General features: G+C 43.4%; 1 protein-coding gene across 1 annotated transcript in view; it reads right to left on the reverse strand.

Moving 5' to 3' along the window:
- Positions 1–2336: 2336 nt before the first annotated feature.
- LOC142748005 (acrosin-like) overlaps positions 2337–20071 on the reverse strand; it is a 46873-nt gene continuing 29138 nt past the window's right edge. Inside the window, exons 3-5 of the mRNA XM_075855123.1 lie at positions 17300–17565; positions 2729–2874; positions 2337–2628 (exon numbers count right to left, since the gene is read on the reverse strand). Coding sequence (XP_075711238.1) covers positions 2416–2628; positions 2729–2874; positions 17300–17565 — 625 coding nt within the window. The 3' untranslated portion in view covers positions 2337–2415. The remainder of the gene's footprint in view (positions 2629–2728; positions 2875–17299; positions 17566–20071) is intronic.

A 20071-nucleotide genomic window follows, 5' to 3' on the forward strand; every position in this document is an offset into this window, starting at 1 on the left:
TATTGGCCCACAATTGCAGGGCTCTGAGGTCAAATAGTAACACAAACCCCCAAGTAGTGAACTCTATTTTGTAAACTGCACCCCTCAAGTCAAAGGGGTGTAGTGAACATTTTGACCCCACAGGGTTCTCTTTTATTTATTAGAAATGAATGCTCAGCGGATGGTGCAAAGTGAAAATTAAAATTTTCTACTGATATGCCATTTTAGTGCCCAATATGTGGTGCCCAGTTTATGCCACTGCAGACAAATATATCATAAACTGTTAAGCAGGTTCTCCCAGGTATGTGGACGTAAACTGCTGTTTGGGCACACTGTAGGGATCAGAAGGGAAGGAGCTCCATTTGGCTTTTGGAGCGCAGATTTAGCTTGGCAGTTTTTCTGTTTGGGGCTTTATTTGTATTTCAGTTTATAATGTGGGGGCATATGTAATCTGTGCGGAGTACATCAGGGCATAATAAGAGGGTATAATAATTTGGTAAATAAATAATTCGCAGATATGTGGCCAGTGTCACACTGATAAATGTTGCCCAATCTTATCTGCTTTTGGAACGCTCTGCACAATTTGTGTTGCCATATTCTGAGAGCCGGAACTTTTTTATTTTTTCTCCACTGGAGCTGTGTGAGGGCTTATTTGTTGCGGGACAATCTGTAGTTTTCATGGGTACCATTTTGGAGTACAAGCGATTTTTTTATCCCTTTTTATTCAATGTTTTGGCAAGCAAGGTGACCAAAAAACATCAATTCTGATAATGTTTTTTATTCTTTTTTTTTCCCAGCGTTCACCATGGTCTATAAATGACATATTTACTCTATTCCGCGGGTCGATACAATTACGGCGATACCACATGTATATAGTTTTTTTATATTTTACAGCGTTGCACAATCAAATTATTATTTTTTTTAAATAATTTATTTTTTGTGTCGCCATATTCTGAGAGCCATATGCTTTTTTTATTTTTCCATCAAAAAAGCTGTGGGAGGGCTTGTTTTTTGTGGGACGGGCTGCAGTTTTTATTTCTACAATTTTGAGGTACATGCAGCATTTTGATCACTTTTTATTCTGTGTCCACCGAGTGGAGAAAATAACGTGATATTTTTTTGTTTGGGTCGTTATCAAATATGTGTACTTTTTTTAATATTTTCAGTTTTTTCCTATAATAAAAGACTTACTATGTGGAAAAAGGCGGTTATTGTTTTTTTTAACTTGAAACTTTTTAACTTTTTAACATTTTTTTTTTACTCTCTTTTAACTTTTTTTTTGTCCCACTAGGGGACTTGAAGGCATTAAGCCCTGAGTGCTATTCTAATACACTGCACTGCCTACATAGTGCAGTGCATTAGAGCGGTTTAGTTATTAAATGACAGCAAGCCTATTAGGCTTCGCCTGTGGGCGGGGCCTAATAGGCTTCCATATTAGCAGATCAGGGGCCTCCGGTTGCCATAACAACCATCAGCAACTCCGCAGCTGCCAATCGTTGCCATAGCAACCATCCTTGCCGTTACGGTCCTTGCCGTTGTCACGGTGTCAGCTGTAACCAACAGCTTCTGAGCCTGTGCCATCTTGTTGGCCCTGATAGCAAGCATTTTGGGCCCCACCTACGGGCGGGGCCTAAAAGGCTTCCGTGCTTGGCAGACTGGAGGCCATTGTTAGGCCTCCAGTTGCCATAGCAACCACCGGCATCCCAGCTACGGCGGCGCAGGGATGCCAACAGGCTGGAAACCACCTAGATGCAGCGATCGCTTGATCGCATCATCTATGGGGTTAATCAGCAGGATCAGAGCCTAGAAAATTCTATGAAAAAACAACAAATCATTAAATACATACAATGCTTTGTTTTTCTAATTCAGGAGCCAACATACCATATGTGCAACCAGTGCAGCTGCGTAGGGGTCCAACAGATAAGGGGGCCCTTTGCTACCTTAAAAAGCAGCTAGCAGAATCCTATTGTCTATTAGATTACATATAAGGGACTAAGCTAAATAAATAAGCTTACAATTATTGGTGGATTGGTGGGGAGACATAAGGAGGATACACTATGATAAGATGGTTGCTCTCTGATTTGAGATCAAGGGGCCCATAAACTGTTTTTGCACGGGGGCCCTCTGTCACCTATGGCCGCCACTGTTCCAATAAGTGTAACATTTTAAGCCCCGAAGGGGCTTGTTTCCCTTACATATATGGACCTGTTGAAAAATATTTTACTTTAGTAGACTCTGTGAGACATGCTGCTGTAATTCTTGAAATTCATCTAAAGAGCTAATTTGTTAGTGTACTTTCCGAAGTTGGCAGCTTTGCCTTCTGCTACATTGAAACATACGAGTTAATATTTCTGCAGATATGTTATTTATTTTCAAAATAAAACATGTTCAAGGTGTAACTGACATGTAAAATATAGTTCCTGTCCTCTAGATGACTTATCCGAGATGAGAAGAAATCATGTCCTCATGTTTCTTGTTGGTAGGGTTGTATTCAATTTTGTCCAGGATCCAGTTGAGAAAGTATTGGGTGGAGGTATAAATCCCGGGGCTTCGTGCCTGTGCACAGCCTGATCCCCAGCTAGTTAATCCTACCACTGAAAAGATTTTAGCCTTAGGTTCTTTACACATCAGTGGTCCCCCGCTGTCACCCTATAGTGGAGAAGAGAAAATACATCAAGACAAATACCTAAAGGCTTTCCATATGGATCTTAAAAATAGCAATGACTATATACAATCACATTATGATTACCTGGCAACTGTCAATGCCTCCTGCATCATAGCCTGCACATAGGTTGTAGATACCCACTGCGCCATTATACCATGCAGTGCTGTTGCAACGCTTATTAGATATCATCTCTACACGAGCTTCCTGAAGAATATCTGAAGGTTCCGTGGCTACAAGGGAAACAGTATAAGTTATGAGACCTTCAACTCATGATGTGAGACACCATAATCTCAAACCATATAAGTATAACAACTTTTGGAACTTCCAACGTTAGAGGAACAGAAATTGATTGTTTAATGACTTATCACAAAAGGGCCGCTTACAAGTAAGGGTATGTGCACACGTAGTGTTTTCAGGCTTATTTTGGAGGTGTTTACACCTCGAAAAATGCCTGAAAAAACAGAAGCAGAACGCCAACAAACATCTACCCATTGATTTCAATGGGAAATATGGCGTTCTGTTCAGACGGGGCGTTTTTTATGCGGCCTTTTTTCAAAAATGGCACGTAACAAGACGCCCGCGAAAAACCAGTACATGTCACTTCTTGGGACGTTTTTGGAGCCATTTTTCATTGACTCAATAGAAAAACGTCCGTAAAAAAAACGCGAGTTGATAAAAAAACGTCTGAAAATCAGGAGCTGTTTTCCCTTGAATACAGCTCCGTATTTTCAGACGTTTTTGAGTTTGTGTGTGCACATACCCTAATAGCTGAATGAAGAAAGCTTTAGCTCGAGATCACAACACAGCTAGGGCACATAAGTCAATCTCAACTGCAAGTTCATGACATCACCATAAGATGACTCCCTGCTGTGAATTGCGAAGGTAAAAATTCCAGTTTACGTCTCCTGCTGCTCCTTCTCCAGGCAAGTCTAGGCCTGCAGGAAATAGTTCTGTCTTGCCACTATTACTTTAACCCCTATAATAAGCTATGTAAACCTTTGCAATCATTGGTTTTTCTTTAAATAAAAATGTCAGTGTGTTTTGTGCAACTTTCTAAATACTTTTTATTAAAAATCATTTTTACTTTTTGAGACAAAGCTGCTATCCTGTATAAAGAGCAGCTGTATCTAGTACTGAAACCTGTATCCGTCAAGTCAGCGGCACTGACGGGTTTAGTCAGGGGCGTAGCTAGGGGGGGCAGGCGGGGCATGTGCCCCAGGCGCAACTTAGAGGGGGGCGCCAACGCCACCTCCTCCTGCACTATAATTGTATCTGTGTCTATAGGACACAGGTACAATTAGAAGCAATGAATGGACGGGTACGTTCAGTGCCCGTCCATTCAGCTCTTTTGTACGAGTCGCGCTTCCGTTGCTGAAAGGCGCTGAATGACAGGCAAAGTCATTCTGCCCAGCCAATCAGCGTCTTTCATGCTTCGTTCAACCCCCAGGAGACCTGCGCAGAAGAGAGCAGTTCTCCATTGCTGCCGGCCAGCGTGAGAACGGGATTAAGGTGAGTTTGAATAGTTTTTTTTTTTTTATTGTAATAAAAAAGTGTGTGGCTGTATCTACAGGGGGGGCTTTATCTACAAGGGCAACTTTATCTACACGGGGGGGGGGGCTTTATCTACAAGGGGGACTTTATCTACGGCGGGGGACTTTATCTACACGGGGGGGGCTTTATCTACAAGGGGGACTTTATCTACGGGGGTACTTTATCTACACGGGGGGCTTTATCTACAGGGGGGCTTTATCTACGGGGTGTCTATCTACTGGGGGGCTATATACTGGGGTGGGCTATCTATGGAGCACCTTATACAGGGGTGGGCTATATCTAATGGGGGGGCTATATACAGGGGTTGGCGATCTATGGAGCACTATATACAGGGGTGGGCTATATCTACAGGGGCGCTATATACAGGGGTGGGCTTTCTGTGGACCACTATAGGGGGAGTTATTTGTGGGATACTATATACAGGGGTGGACTATATCTACAGGGGGGCTATATACAGGGGTGGGCTATATCTACAGGGGGCTATATACAGGGGTGGGTGATCTATGGAGCTCTATATACAGGTGTGGGCTATATCTACAGGGGGGCTATATACAGGGGTGGACTATATGTGGAGCACTATATACAGGGGTGGACTATATGTGGAGCACTATATACAGGGGTTGGCTATATCTACAGGGGGGCTATATATAGGGGTGGGCTATCTGTGGAGCACTATATACAGGGGTGGGCTATATCTACAGGGGGCTATATACAGGGGTGGGCTATCTGTTGAGCACTATATACAGGGGTGGGCTATATGTACAGGAGGGCTATATACATGGGTGGGCTATCTGTGGAGCACTATATACAGGGGTGGGCTATATCTACAGGGGGCTATATGTGGAGCACTATATACAGGACTGGGCTATATTTACAGGGGGCTATATACAGGGGTGGGCTATCTGTAGAGCACTATACGGGGAGCTATTTGTGGGACACTATATACAGGGGTGGGCTATATGAGGGCACTATCTACAGGGGGCTCTATGGCAGGCAGTATCTACAGGGGGCACAGTGTGTGTGTATGGGACACGGTGTGTGGTGCTATTATAATTAGAGGTGCAGTGTATGGCGCTATTATATTTAGGGGCGCAGTGTGTGGTATAATGATAACTTTATTTATAGGTGTAGAAATGTTGGAAAAGTGAGAAGCTGAAGACATCTGAGCGGCAAACTGCAGAAATGGGCTGTGACCGGGAGAAGTCACCAAAGAGGTCTGGACCGGATGGAGAAAAAGAACTGGAATCTGAGACGTCACCGGTGAGTCACTTAATGTAAATGTTTATTCTGCCTCTAATCAGTAATGTAGTCACTGTATAATCTGCAGCGAGATGATGGGGGGTATGATTATGATATGATTTATTTTTTGTGAAACAGCATCTCCCAGCATATCCTTATCATTGTTCGGGCCATGCTGGGAAGATAGTTTTACGCCGTACAAACCTGTACAGCAGGGGTTGCACTAAATTGAGCTGTATTTGTGCTGGTGCTGTATATATGTATTGAGCTTGGTTCTGGGGCGGTATTTATGTACTGAGCTTGGTTGTGGTGTTGTGTATAGAACTATATTGCTTGTAAAATGTACAAATGTTTTTATGCTCGAGTTACATAAAAAGAAATTTGGAAAAGAAATGACATGTCATTGATTCGTAGAGAAAACAAACACGGCGAGGGGGAAGGAGATGTCGGGAAAGAGGTAGGGGGGGCCCCAAACTCAATCTTTGCCACGGGTGCTGGAGAACCTAGCTACGCCTCTGGATTTAGTGACAGCGGGTCCTGCAGGATCGAGCTGTTAACGATCACATATAAGTTTATAGCTTATATGCTATCGATTACAGCTGGATCCTGCAGCTGTATCTCAAAAAGTAAAAATATTTTTTTAATAAAAAGTATTTACTAAGTTGCACAAAACACACTGATATTTCGGCTTGTTTTTTGCTGGACGAGTTGTATTTTACAATGGCAACATTTTGGGGTACATATAATTTATTAATTAGCTTTTATTAAGGTTTTTTCTGGGAAGGGGTGCATAAAAAAACAGCAATTCCACCATTGTTTTTTGTGGTTTTCTTTGACTGTTTACTGTGCGGTAAAAATGTGTTACTTATATTCTATAGGTTGGTATGAATACATCAATACCAAATCAGTATAATTTTTTTTATTTTAGTACTTTTGTACAATATGTTCAATCATGTTTATGGAAAAATGTAATTAGTGTTTAGCTGCATTCCGAGACTCATAGTCATAACATAACATAATTTTTTTGTCGCTGGAGCTGTATGAGGGTTTCATATTTGGGATGGGTTGAAGTTTTTATTGGTATTTTATTGGTATTGCAGATACTATTGAACACTATGGCATAGCAGGTAGGTATCTCCCTGCTCTGCCATTAACTACGCTGCAACCTATCAGGCGCAGGGAAAGGATCCCTGCGCAGGCCGGCAAGATGGCGTCACTGGATCACACCGGCCTACGCAAGGCTCCTGTCGGCGTTGTGGAGCAGTTCCTTTTGTGGCGGGTACAGGGCCTAGGTGAGTATCATTTTTTTGTTTTATTTGTTTCGGGGCACTGACTGCAAGGGGGTGGTGGGGGGGGGCTGGGGTTGTATGGCAAGGGGGAGGTGGGGGGCAGTATGGCAAGGGGGAAGTGGGGGGCTGTATGGCAAGGGAAGGTGGGGGCTGTATGGCACTGTCTACAAGGGGGAGGTGGGGGGCTGTATGGCATTGTCTACAAGGGGGAGGTGGGGGAACTGTCTACAAGGGGGAGTTGGGGGCACTCTACAAGAGAGAGGTGGGGGGGCGGTATGGCACTGTCTACAAGGGGGAGATGGGGGCTGTATGGCACTGTCTACAAGGAGGAGGTCGGGGCCATATGGCTCTGTTTACAAGAGGGAGGTGGGGGGCTCTATGGCACTGTCTACAAGGGGGAGGTGGGGGCACTATCTACAAGGGGGAGGTGAGTGGCACTGTCTACAAGGGGGAGGTGGGGGCTGTATGGCACTAACTACAAGGGGTTGATGGGTGGCACTATCTACAAGGGGGCTGTATGGCACTGTCTACAAGGGGGAAAGGGGGAACTATCTACAGGGAGGGCTGTGTGACACTATCTACAAGGGGGGTGTGACACTACAGGGGAAGCTGTATAGCGCTGTCTACAGTGGGCTCTATGGCAGAATCTACAGGGGGCTGTATGGCACAATCTACAGGGGGGCAGTGTGGCACAATCTACAGGGGGGCACTATCTATAAGGGGGGCTGTGTGTGGCACCAAGAGGAGGGGAGGGAGGTCCAGTCAAATGCTTGCTCTTGGGCCCAGTGTTTCCTAGTTACGCCCCTGCCCCATCTCTTAAAAAATAGTTTCTGCTAACAGATGAGATATGTATTATAAGGAGTAATCCTCAATGTTCTATGACCTGTATAAATACTCAGTCTGCCGCCTAGTGCTATTATATGGTCACAGAACTCCCTGGTGGCTTCTAATATCCATAGAATTCTTACATGTATAATGCTTTTAAGGGTCTAATATGGTTATACTTTTCATTGGTAAGGGCCCATTCACACTGAGTTTTTTTGCAGGCAGAAAAATCTGCCTCAAAATTTCTTCAGGAATCTTGAGGCAGATTTTGACCTGACTCCAGTTTCTTGCATCTTCGCTGTGCGCCACGGGCAAATAACGCTGCAAAAAATGTTTTCTGTGCCTCCCATTGATTTTAATTGAAGGTCAGAGGTGTAACCACGGCAAAAAAGAGTTTGCTGCTTTTTATTACCGCGAGCGGGAAAAAAATCGCCACGGAAGAATACGCCTCTGCCTCCCATTGATATCAATTGGAGGCAGTTTCGTCATTTTATTACGCTGATTCCGACACGGTTTCCCTGACAATATCAGCGTAAAAAAACATCTGGCTGCCAAATCTATCCTTACTGTGGTATGAGGCCCTAATACATTTGCATTAATCCTCCTATATTAACAACTGTTGTGAACAGTGGCGGATTATCATACGGGTGGTTCGGGCGGCCATGAACCGCACATAATTTTTAAAAAATGTAAAAAAAACTACATTGCACCCCGTTAGCGCCGCTAATGGGGAGGAGGGGCGGGCTGAGAGGGAATAAGGCCGCACCCTCCACCCTGCTGCCTTTCTGAGGGGGCGTCAGCGCAACTGAAACCAGCCGCAACCACCCCCTCCTACACTATTTGTACCTGGGTCTATAGAACGCAGGTACAATTACATGCATAAGCCCTGAATGGCCGGGTCGTTCCGTGCCCGACCATTCAGCACCTTACAATAACGCTGATTGGCAGGACACAATGAGTTGTCCCGCTAATCAGCGCCTTTCAACTTGTTGAAAGGCGCTAACTGACGGGGCATGTCATTCTGCCCTGCCAATCTGCGCCTTTCAACGACACAAGTGGCGCGATGGCGTCGCTCAGCCCCAGCAGACCTGCTCAGAAGAGAGCAGGCCTGCATTGACACAGGACGGCGTGGAAACGGGATCACGGTGAGTATGTAAATTTTGTTGTTTTCAACTAAAAAGTGTGGGCGGCATTATATACAGGAGGGGGGCTGTATTTGGGGCACGATCTACAGGGGAGGCTTTATGTGGGACACAATCTACAGGGGAGACTTTATGTGGGGCACAATCTACAGGGGAGGCAGCATACCACAATATTTTTGTATTTTTTATGTATTTATCAAGATTAATTTAAATGTTTGTCAGAAATGTGTGTCTTAAAAAAGTAATACTTATAATTATTTACTGTATGAGAAGAAAATGTGGTGTGAAACAGTCTTGAAGCTTGGTTCCCACGTAGCCAGGGCCGCACCGTCCATGAAGCGAGATGAGCTTTTCGCCTCTGGTGGTGGCCTGCTGCCTCTCTGAGGGGGCGCCACTGAAACCAGCCGCCGCCACTCCCTCTTGCATTAATTGTACCTTCGTCTATAGGACGCAGATACAATTAAATGCATAAGCGCTGATTGGCCGGACAAGTTCTGACCATTCAGAGCCTTACAATGACGCTGATTGGCAGGGCAGAATGACTTGCCCTGTCAATCAGTGCCTTTCAACAATGCTAGCGGCGCGATGACGTCATCACGCCGCTTCTGTTGTTGAAAGGCACTGATTGGCGGGGCAAGTCATTTTGCCCTGCCAATCAGCGCCGTCGTTCAGCCCCAGCAAACCAGCTCAGAAGAGAGCAGGCCTGTATTGACACAGGACAGTGCGGGAACGGGATCAAGGTGAGTATTTTTTCCGCTTAAAAGTGTGAGTGGCATTATCTACACGGGGGGCTATATGTGGGGCAGAATTTACAGGGAGGGTATATATACAGGGGGAGCTATATGTGAGGCACAATCTACAGGCGAGGCTATATGTGGGCCACTATCTACAGGGGGCTATATGTGGGGCACAATATACAGGGGGGCTATATGTGGGGCACAATCTACATAGGAGGCTTTATGTGGGACACAATCTACAGGGGAGGCTTTATGTGGGACACAATCTATAGGGGGACTATATGTAGGGAGCTATATGTAGAGCGCCATCTACAGGGGGCTATATGTGGGGCACAATCTACAGGGGAGGCTTTAAGTGGGACACAATCTACAGGGGGACTATATGTAGGGCACTATATACAGGGATCGCTATATGTAGAGCGAAATCTACAGGGGGCTGGCTATATGTGGGGCAAAATCTGCAGGGGAGGCTTTATGTGGGACACAATCTACAGGGGGACTATATGTAGGGCACTATATACAGGGGGAGCTATATGTAGAGTGCTATGTTCAGGGGGCTATATGTAGAGCGCTATCAACAGGGGGGATACATGTGGGGCACTATCTACAGGTGGCTCTATGGGGGCATTATCTACAGGGAGCACTATGTGTGTGTGTGGGACACAGTGTATGGTGCTATTATAATCAGGGACACAGTGTATGGCGTTATTATATTTAGTGGTGCAGTGTATGGTACTATTATATATAGGGACGTATTGTGCGGCACCATGATAACTTTATCTTTGTTTATAGAGGCAGAAATGTTTGAAATGTGAGAAGCCCAAGACATCTGAGCAGAAAACTGCAGAAATGGGTCGTGGCCAGGAGAAGTCATAGAGGTCTGGATCGGATGGAGAAGAAAAGAGAAAAAGAAGAACTAGAATCTGAAATGAAGTCACCTAATGTAAATTTTTATTCTGCCTCTAATCAGTACTGTAGTTACTGTATGATCTGCTGCGAGATGATAGGTGGTATGATATTTTTTTGGGGGAAACAGAAACTCCCAGCATATCCTTACCATTGTTCGGGCCATGCTGGGAGCTGTATTTGTATCCATACAAACCTATACAGCAGGGGTTGCACTAAATTGAGCTGTATTTGTGCTAGTGCTGTATTTATGTACTGAGCTTGGTTCTGGGGATGTATATATGTACTGAGCTTTGTTCTGGGGCTGTATTTATGTACTGAGCTTGGTTCTGGGGCTGTATTTATGTACTGAACTTTGTTCTGGTGTTGTATATATGTAGTGAGCTTTGTTCTAGTACTGTATATATGTACTGAGCTTGGTTGTGGTTCTGTATATATGTACTGAGCTTGGTTCTGGTGTTGTATTTATGTGCTGAGCTTGATTCTGGTACACTGTTTCTGTAAGTCCCATAGAACTGTATGGTAGTTACGGAAACAGCGTAGCTCGCATGCTACGCTACTTCCGTAACTGCCATTCACTACTATGAGTTACGGAAAGTTCATGGTCAGGAAATGGCTGAGAGGCAGCGATAGCAGGAAGAGGTAGAACAAGGTTTAGGGGCCCGGTTTTAGAGATAGATGCGATTCCCACCTCTGGGAACTGCACCTATCTGACAGGATCCACAGGATATGTCATAAATTTCCCTGACGGGAAAACCCCTTTAAACTGTAACTAAACTTCTAAAAAACTTCTGACATGTCATAGTCAAATGTCAGAAGTTTTGATCGGAAGGGGTCCGAGCACTGAGACCCCCATGGATCGCTAAAACAAAGTGGCAGAAGCGCTCAGGTGACCGCTGTGCCGCTTCGTTTCTGATCTGCTTTTCTCGGAAAGCTGAGCAAGCGGTGTACGGACGTGCACCACTCCGAGGAATGCCGATCAGTAGCGAAGCGGCGCAGCATTCAATCGTGCGCTTCTGCCGCTTCACTTTAGTGATCAGTGGGGGTCCCAGTGCTCAAACCCCCAGCGATTAAAAGTTCTGACATATCACTATGACATGTTAAAAGTTTAGTTACACTTTAAAGAGAGTTGTTATAAAAAAAAAAATATTATTATTATTTTTTTAATAAAAATGTCTATCAGTGTGTTTGGTGCAACTTTCTAAATACTTTTTATTAAAAATTATTTTTACTTTTTGAGATACAACTGCTTTATATCCTGAATACAGAGCAGCTGTATCTAGTGCTAAAACATGTATCCGTCAGGTCAGTGGTACTGACGGGTACAGTGTCAGCGGGTTGGGGGGGTTGAACTGCGTGTGAGGGGGAAGAGGGGGCCCAAGTTGTGTCAACAGCCCGGGGCCTATGGTACACTTAATCTGCCACTGGTTGTCTCATCAAGTGGACGCTAACCTCTTCTGATCATACTATACAAGGACCTCCTGTAGAGCATTTTCTGAGGTGTTTACGCAATTAGATCACTAGATACATTCAAGGATCTCGTCTGCACCAGGTTCATAAAGTACTCCAAATTTCACCATTCAAGTTCAGTGGTGCAAGCATGAACTCCACAGAGGATATAGTGAGCTTAGGAAAAGACATTCCTGTATATTTTAATGAGCTTGGGGAGAAATTCTGAATATTTATTATAGACTACTAAAGCAGGAGTTTGAAGTTTGCAGATTAAGGAGGATTTGCCTATGGCAATATTTAACTATTAAATTTTTTTTCCTTGCCTCAAAAAAATATGACTGTGAAAATTATTATAAAATGTGTTTTTTTTCTGTTCCTCTGATAATATTACTTACCTATTTGGCATGGTATACACAGAGCTTTTTTTTAAATGTTTTTCTAAAGAATTATTTTTGTTACATGCTGGCTTTTTGTGGCATTTTTCCTCTCTTGCATCAATGAGAGAAAGCAGAAAATATCACAAGTATGTAAAAATAAAAAGCATACCTAGAAGGAGGTCTAGGGACATTACCTAGAACGGGTTAATTGAAGGGGTTGTCTGCTTTGGATGATCTCTTTTTGTTGGGTCATCCAACAATAAGTTGATAACATAGTGTCCAGCTGCTGGGACTCTCAGCGATCAACTGTAATTTGTATGGGAACCCCTGGCAGCAAGTGTTCAATTCCCTGCAGCGCCACCACAAGGGAAATTATGCATTACACTGTGCCCATTGAACTCAACAGGCTGTCCATGTAAAGCAAGGTACTTAAGAGCAAGATAAACTCTTTGTAGCCACAGTCTGCTCTGGATAATAGATGAGGGTCCCCCTATTAACTCAGAATGTCCTATCCCTGTCAGCCAGATCTCTGATGTCATCACATATGAAGACCTTCAGGAGCAAACTCATTTTGGCATTCAGGACCAGCCCAATTTTTTTCAAATCTGACATTTCACTTTATGAGGTTATACCTTTGTAATGTTTTTACCTCTCCAAGCAATTCTGAGATTGTTTTCTCTTGACATATTGGACTTTATGTTAGTGAAAAAATGTGGTCGATAAATTCATTGCTTATTTGTGAAAAACACAAAAATTTAGAAAATGTGCAAAAATTATGATTTTTCTAAATTAAAATGTATCTGATTGTAAAACAGATAGTAATTGTAATGACGGGGGTAGGGAAACAGACAAGTGAGCCCTAATCTACCCGCCACTCTGTCCCTGCCTACTTGCAACGACCCGCCCTAGGCGACGGGGTACAACTGGGCGGCGGTCCCTACGCTCAGTAAGTGCAAGAGACAAACAGACAAGGGAACACAAAGCAAAGGGAAATGGGGCAGTTGCCCACGGCAACACCGTGAGCAACAAGAGTGGTGAACGAGCCGAGTCAAACCAGGAGTGCACGAGGTACCAAACGCAGAGCAGGAGAGTAGTCAGAAAGCCAGGGTCAGTATGGAGCAGGATCAAATAGTCAGAAGCTGTAGCTGGGCCAGGAAACCACACGAGAAGAATCACAAGCAAAGGAGGAACAGGAAAGGCAGGTATAAATAGACAGAGGGCGGGAGCTAGCTCCGTCTGGCCAGGCTGCGATAGGCTCTCCCACTCCTAAGCCTGCCATCCTGAGTGGTGGATGCTGGAGTCAGTCTCAGAGACATAGACTCAGGTGCAGACTGATTACCTATGGGCGTATACACAGAAGTTGTGCCTGGCAGATCCTTTACAGTAATACCACCCAAAATAGTTACTAATTAACATTTCCCATGTGTCTACTTTATGTTTGTATAATTTTTGAGCGTTCTTTTATTTTTCTAGGACATTACAAGGCTTACAACTTTAGCAGCGATTTCTCACATTTTCGAGAAGATTTCAAAAGACTATTTTTTCGGGGATAAGTTCAATTCTGAAGTGGATTTGACGGGCCCATATATTTGAAACCCCCATAAAACACCCCATTTTAAAAACTGTACCCCTCAAAGTATTCAAAGCAGCATTCAGAAAGTGTTTTAACCCTTCAAGCGTTTCACAGAAAGTAAAGTAAAGTAGGTTTGAAATTGACAAATAAATTTTTTTTGCCAAAATTCATTTGTAATAAAAAAAAATCTGTAACACAGAAAGTTTTACCAGAGCAACGCAACTCAATATTTATTTCCCAGATTCTGCAGTTTTTAGAAATAATCCACATGTGGCCCTAGTGCACTAATGGACTGAAACACAGGCCTCAGACGCAAAGGAGCACCTTGTGGATTTTGGGGCCTCCTTTCTTTTAGAATATATTTTAGGCACCATGTCAGGTTTGAAGCGGTCTTGTGGTGCCAAAACGGTGGAAACCCCCCAAAACTGACCCCTTTTGGAAAGGACACTCCATAAGGAATGTATCTAGGGCTATAGTTAGCCTTTTGACCCCACAGTTTTTTTGCTAAATTTATTTGAATTAGTCTGTAAAAGTAAAAAAATAAAAAATGTCTGAAAAATTCATAGGATTTTCAAAATTTTACAAGGAATAAAGGAGAAAAAGCACCTCAACATTTGAAAAGCAATTTCTCCTGATTTAAGGCAATACTCCATATGTGGTCATAAACTGCTGTTTAGACCCACGGCATGGCTCAGAAGGGAAGGAGTGCCATTTGGATTTTGGAGCACAGATTTTGATGGAATGGTGTTCAGTGCCATGTTGCGTTTGCAAAGCACTGGAGGGACCAAAACAGTTGAAATCCCTCAAAAGTGACCCCATTTTGGAAACTATACCCTTAAAGGATTTTTTCTAGGGGTATAGCTAGCATTTACACGCCACAGGTTTTTTGCTGAATTTATTGGAATTAGTCTGTAAAGTCGAAAATCTACTGGTTTTCTGAAAAAAACATAGAATTTTTACAAGGAATAAAGGAGAATAAGCACCCCAACACTTGTAAAACAATTTCTCCCGGGTACGGCAATACCCCATATGTGGTAATAAACTTCTGTTTGGACATACGGCAGGGCTTAGAATGGCAGGAGCACTACTTGGCATGCAGATTTTGCTTGATTGGTTTCTGGGCACAATGTCACATTTGCAGAGCCCCTGATGTACCAATACAGTAGAAACCGCTGGTAAGTGACTCCATTTTGGAAACTACACATCTCAGGGCATACATCTAGGGGTGTAGTGAGCATTTTGACCCCACAGGTGTTTCATAGATTTTATTAGAATTAGGCAGTGAAAATGAAAAATAGAATTTGTTCAAAAAATATGTCGTTTTAGCTTCCATTTTTTTTATTTTACACGAGGGGTAATAGGAGAAACACCACACAATTTGTTACTCATTTTCTCCCCAGTATGGCAATACCCCATGTGCTGCCCTAAACTGTTGTTTGGGCACATGGCAGAGCTCAAAATAGAAGGAGCACCATTTGGCTTTTTGAGCGCAGATTCTGGTGAATTGGTGTACGGGCAAAAAGCAAAGTGAAAATTGCAATTTTCCACTGATATGCCCGTTTAGTGCCCAATATGTGGTGCCACTGCAGACAAATATCTCATAAACTGTTAAGCGAGTTCTCCTTGGTATGGCGATGCCATATATGTGGACGTAAACGGCTGTTTGGGCACGCTGTAGGGCTCACAAGGGAGGGAGCGCCATTTGGCTTTTGGAGCGCAGATTTTGCTTGGTAGTAGTTCTGTTCGGCGTTTTGCTGGTATTTCAGTTTATAATGTGGGGGCATATGTAAGCCGTGCGGAGTACATCAGGGCATAATAAGAGGGTATAATAATTCAGTAAATAAATAATTCATAGATATGTGGCCGGTGTTGCACTGATAAATGGTGCCCAATCTTATCCCCCTTTTGGAACGCTCTGCACATTTTGTGTCGCCATATTCTGAGAGCCAGAACTTTTTTCGTTTTTCTCCACCGGAGCTGTGTTAGGGCTTATTTGTTGCGGGACAATCTGTAGTTTTCATTGGTACCATTTTGGGGTACATGTGATTTTTTTGATCACTTTCTTTGGCAAGCAAGGTGACCAAAAACAAGCAATTCTGACAATGTTTTTTATTCTCTATTTCTCACGGCGTTCACCGTGCGCTATAAATGAAATGTTTTATTCTGTGGGTCTATACGATTACGGCGATACCATATGTATATTGTTTGTTTTTGGGGTTTTTACAGCGTTTACACAATAAAATCAAATTTAAAAAAAAAATCATTTATTTTCACCATATTCTGAGAGCCATAAGTTTTTTTATTTTTCTGTCAAAAAAGCTGTGTGAGGGCTTGTTTTTTTGTAGGTCAGGCTGTAGTTTTTATTGGTACAATTTTTGGGGTACATGCAACATTTTGATCACTTTTTATTCTGTTTTGGGAGGGGTGGTGACCAAAAAACAGAGATTCTGTAATTGTTTTTATTTAATTTTTTTACAGTATTCACCGTGCAGGGAAAATAACATGATATCTTTATAGTTTGGGTCGTTACGGACGCTGCAATACCAAATATGTGTACTTTTCTTAATGTTTTCAGTTTTTCCCTATAATAAAAGACTTATTATGGGAAAAAAGCCAGTTATTGTTTTTTTAACTTGAAACTTTTTAACTTTTTAAAATTTTTATTAACTTTCTTTTAACTTTTTTTTGTCCCACTACGGGACTTGAAGGCATTAAGCCCTGATCGCTATTCTAATACATTGCACTACCTACGTAGTGCAGTGTATTATAGCTGTTAGCTATTCACTGACAGCAAGCCTATTAGGCTTCGCCTGTGGGCAGGGCCTAATTGGCTTCCGTACTAGGCAGACCAGGAGTCCATTCTTAGGCCTCCGGTTGCCATAGCAACCATCGGCAACTCCGCAGCTGCCGTTCGTTGCCATAGCAACCATTGGGTGCAATCTAACCATTTAGATGCAGCGATCGCTTTTGATCGCTGCATCTTAGGGGTTAATCGGATGGATCGGAGGTTACATCAGGGTGTCAGCTGTAACAAACAGCTGACACTCGCTGACACTCAGCTTCTGAGCCTGCGCCATCTTCTTGGAATTGACAGTAAGCCTTTTAGGCCCCGCCTCCGGGCGGGGCCTAAAAGGCTTCCGTGCTTGGCAGACCCGGAGGCCATTATTAGGCCTCTGGTATCCATAGCAACCACTGGCATCCCAGGGACTGCGGCGCAGGGGTGCCGACAGGCTAGAAACCACGTAGATGCAGCAATCGCTTTTTATCGATGCGTCTAAGGGTTTAAACAGCAGGATCAGAGGCTAGCTCCGGTCCTGCCCTTTATAGCGGGGTGTCAGCTGTAATATACAGCTGACAACCGCTGGTGATGTCGCTGGCTCAGCCTCTGAGCCCGCTCCATCACCATCATGTACAGTTACGTGAGAAGGCACTAACACATCAGCGCTGACGACGTAACTGTATGTGATTGGGCAAGAAGGGGTTAAAGTATATATGGAGGTTGAGTGACCCTTTAATAGATAAGTAGTACAATTATTATATCTTGCTAAAAAATATCAGATTTACCTTCTTCTTCCAGTACACCCCAGCCAGCAATGTAACAATCAGTCATGAGTGTAACATCTGAAGTTTTTCGAGGAAGACATGCTGGTTGAATGTGTTTATTGTAAGAGATTGGCCGATCCACAGAAAGCAAGGCAATGTCATTACATTCTGTTCTGGAGTCATAATTTTCATGTACTATCTTTTTAGATATCCCACAAATCTGCATTTCTGGGCCGAAAGTGGACAGTTGATTGCCTCCGAACACCAGTCTCCAAGAGTAGACATAGCTGAATCAATAGAAATTAAGAAATTAGTAGATATACCCAATAGATGACAATACTGAGCATACGTGTATATATATATTTAGACTGGATTAACATGTCACGGTCAAATTGCATTTTTTTACCGATGATTTGCCGCAAATCGACCATAACGTGTGAACCCAGCCTTATAGGTAGACAATGGTACGCATTGACTTAATAGTCCATAGGAATCAGCCAAAGTCAGTATTTTATATTTCTATAACATATTATAAAATTAAAATAAACACTGAGCTTTGGTGGACATGGGCAACAAGGACACGTTTTCAATAAAAAAGTTTTGATACATGAGGTTTCATAATTAAAAGGGTTTTCCAGGCAATAAAAAATGATGGTCTATCCTCAGGATAGGCCATCAATAGCTGATGGGTTGCGGTCTGACTCCTGGGACCCCCGCCGAAAAGCTGTTTTGAAGAAAACGAGCACTGCTTTCCCTTCATTTCTTCTTGCTCACTGTTAAGTCTACGACATGCATTTAGCGGTTATTCACAAATATTGCAGCCTTTTCTCCCATTCACTTCAATGGGAGAAGAAGGCTGCAATTCTGTGAATCGCTACTAAAAGTGTGCACCCTCTTCAAAACAGTTGATCAGCGGGGGTCCCAGGAGTCGGACCCCGACCCACCAGCTATTGATGGCCTATCCTGAGGATAGGCCATCAATTTTTATTTGTGGAAAACCCCTTTAAGGACATATTTTGCAGAGAATTGTGACTGCATTACTGGATAATGGGTATCTGCAATACATGATGCTCCCATAATGTTCAATGTTGAATTGCACAGTGCATATAAGGTCTTATTTTAGATTATCTGGTACTACGTCTATTTTAATTAAATACAAAATATGATAAATTATCCTCACTGGGGAAAAAAAGTCAATAAGTAATTTAGTACTGTACCTCCATTTGTACACAATTGCACATTCTTAATATATGCATAAGTTCAGAAATGTGAACCATGGGTTTAAAAGAGCCATAGAATTTCCACCAACAGATACAGTGACATTCAGATACAGAACGAGCGTTTCTTCTGTGACCTAGTTTTTCATCTGCCGGCTTCTGTCAGCTCTGCTCTTGCCTTTCATACCATTTGACTCTTTCTTACTGTACAGTCTCCACTGAGATTTGAGAGAATATCTGTCTGGTTAGTTTGTTTCATCAACCAATGAACCTGTGTTTTCTGCATTTACAGATGTCATGCTGTGTGTCAAAAGCTGTTGAGAGCAGATTCCCAGAAGGACAGTTATGTTTGATGTATCGTGGTCGGTGCCCAATTGTATTTGCTGCACTATCCCAATGATATATAAATTATCTGCCTTGCTAAATTATATTGTAGCAAGCAATACAGTGCTCTCTTCTGAATGCCTTTATATGCCCAACCTGGTATTATAAGCGACATTGCGCCACATTTCCTACAATGATAATAGCCAGGAGAGCCTCATAAGTGGTTATGTGGCAAATCAAGAGACATGGGTGATATGAGGTGAAAAGCAGAAATATCTATTACGCAAGCCCTATAACATAATTCTTAACCCGAAGCCAGGCCACGGGACGTCAAAGTACTTTAGCCCAAGATGGCCATGCAAACAGGGCTTAATTTTCCATTAAAGTGGTTGTCCAGGATTAGAAAAACATGGCTGCTTTTTTTCCAAAAACAGTGCCACACTTTCCACACATTGCTCTCAGCCCTATTTACTTAAATAAAGCTGAACTGCAATACCAGACACAACTCATAGACAGGTGTGGCACTGTTTCTGGAAGAAAGAGTGTATGATTTTATAATCCTGAACATCGCCTTTAAGGAGAAAAGGCCGGTCGTTACAGGAAAGGGCATGTGATCATTACATTATTGACAGATTATGGTTCATAGTGAAGTTGGTGCAGTAGTCTCGTGAAAATTTAAGTCTAGATAACATTTAGACCAGGTTGCCATGTAGCGTAAATGCTGCGGAATTTCTGCAACGGAAATTTTGCAGCATTTACTGTAGCAGCAAAGTAAATTTAGAAAACCTCATGCCCACATTGCGGGAAAGAAAACGCATCGGAAACATTCATGAATTAACCTGCGGTGTGGATTTTAAGGCCTCATTCCCACGACAGGGTTTCCCGGCCGGGTGCCGGCCGTTCATAAATCGGCCGGCACCCGGCTGCATTAGGAATAATAGACCCCTAATGGGGCTATTCACACGACCGATTTTTTGACGGCCGGGAAAACCGGCCGTCAAAAAATAGGACATGCTCTATCTTCGGCCGGTTACCCGGCCGCCCGGCTCCCATAGAAGTCTATGGGGCCGGGTAATACACGGCCATCACCGGGATGTGTCCCGACTGATGGCCGGGTTTTCCGGCGCTTGCGCTCTATCTCCTCCTCCTCACAGCGCAGAGTGCATGTGAGGAGGAGGAGTTGATGCCATTCTGACGAATGGCATCGCTGTACACGGTGTGGCAGGGTCGGGGGTGTACAGCAGGTGGAAGG

Source organism: Rhinoderma darwinii, chromosome 3, assembly GCF_050947455.1.
Source record: "Rhinoderma darwinii isolate aRhiDar2 chromosome 3, aRhiDar2.hap1, whole genome shotgun sequence".
In the NCBI taxonomy this organism is placed as follows: Eukaryota; Metazoa; Chordata; class Amphibia; order Anura; family Rhinodermatidae; genus Rhinoderma; species Rhinoderma darwinii.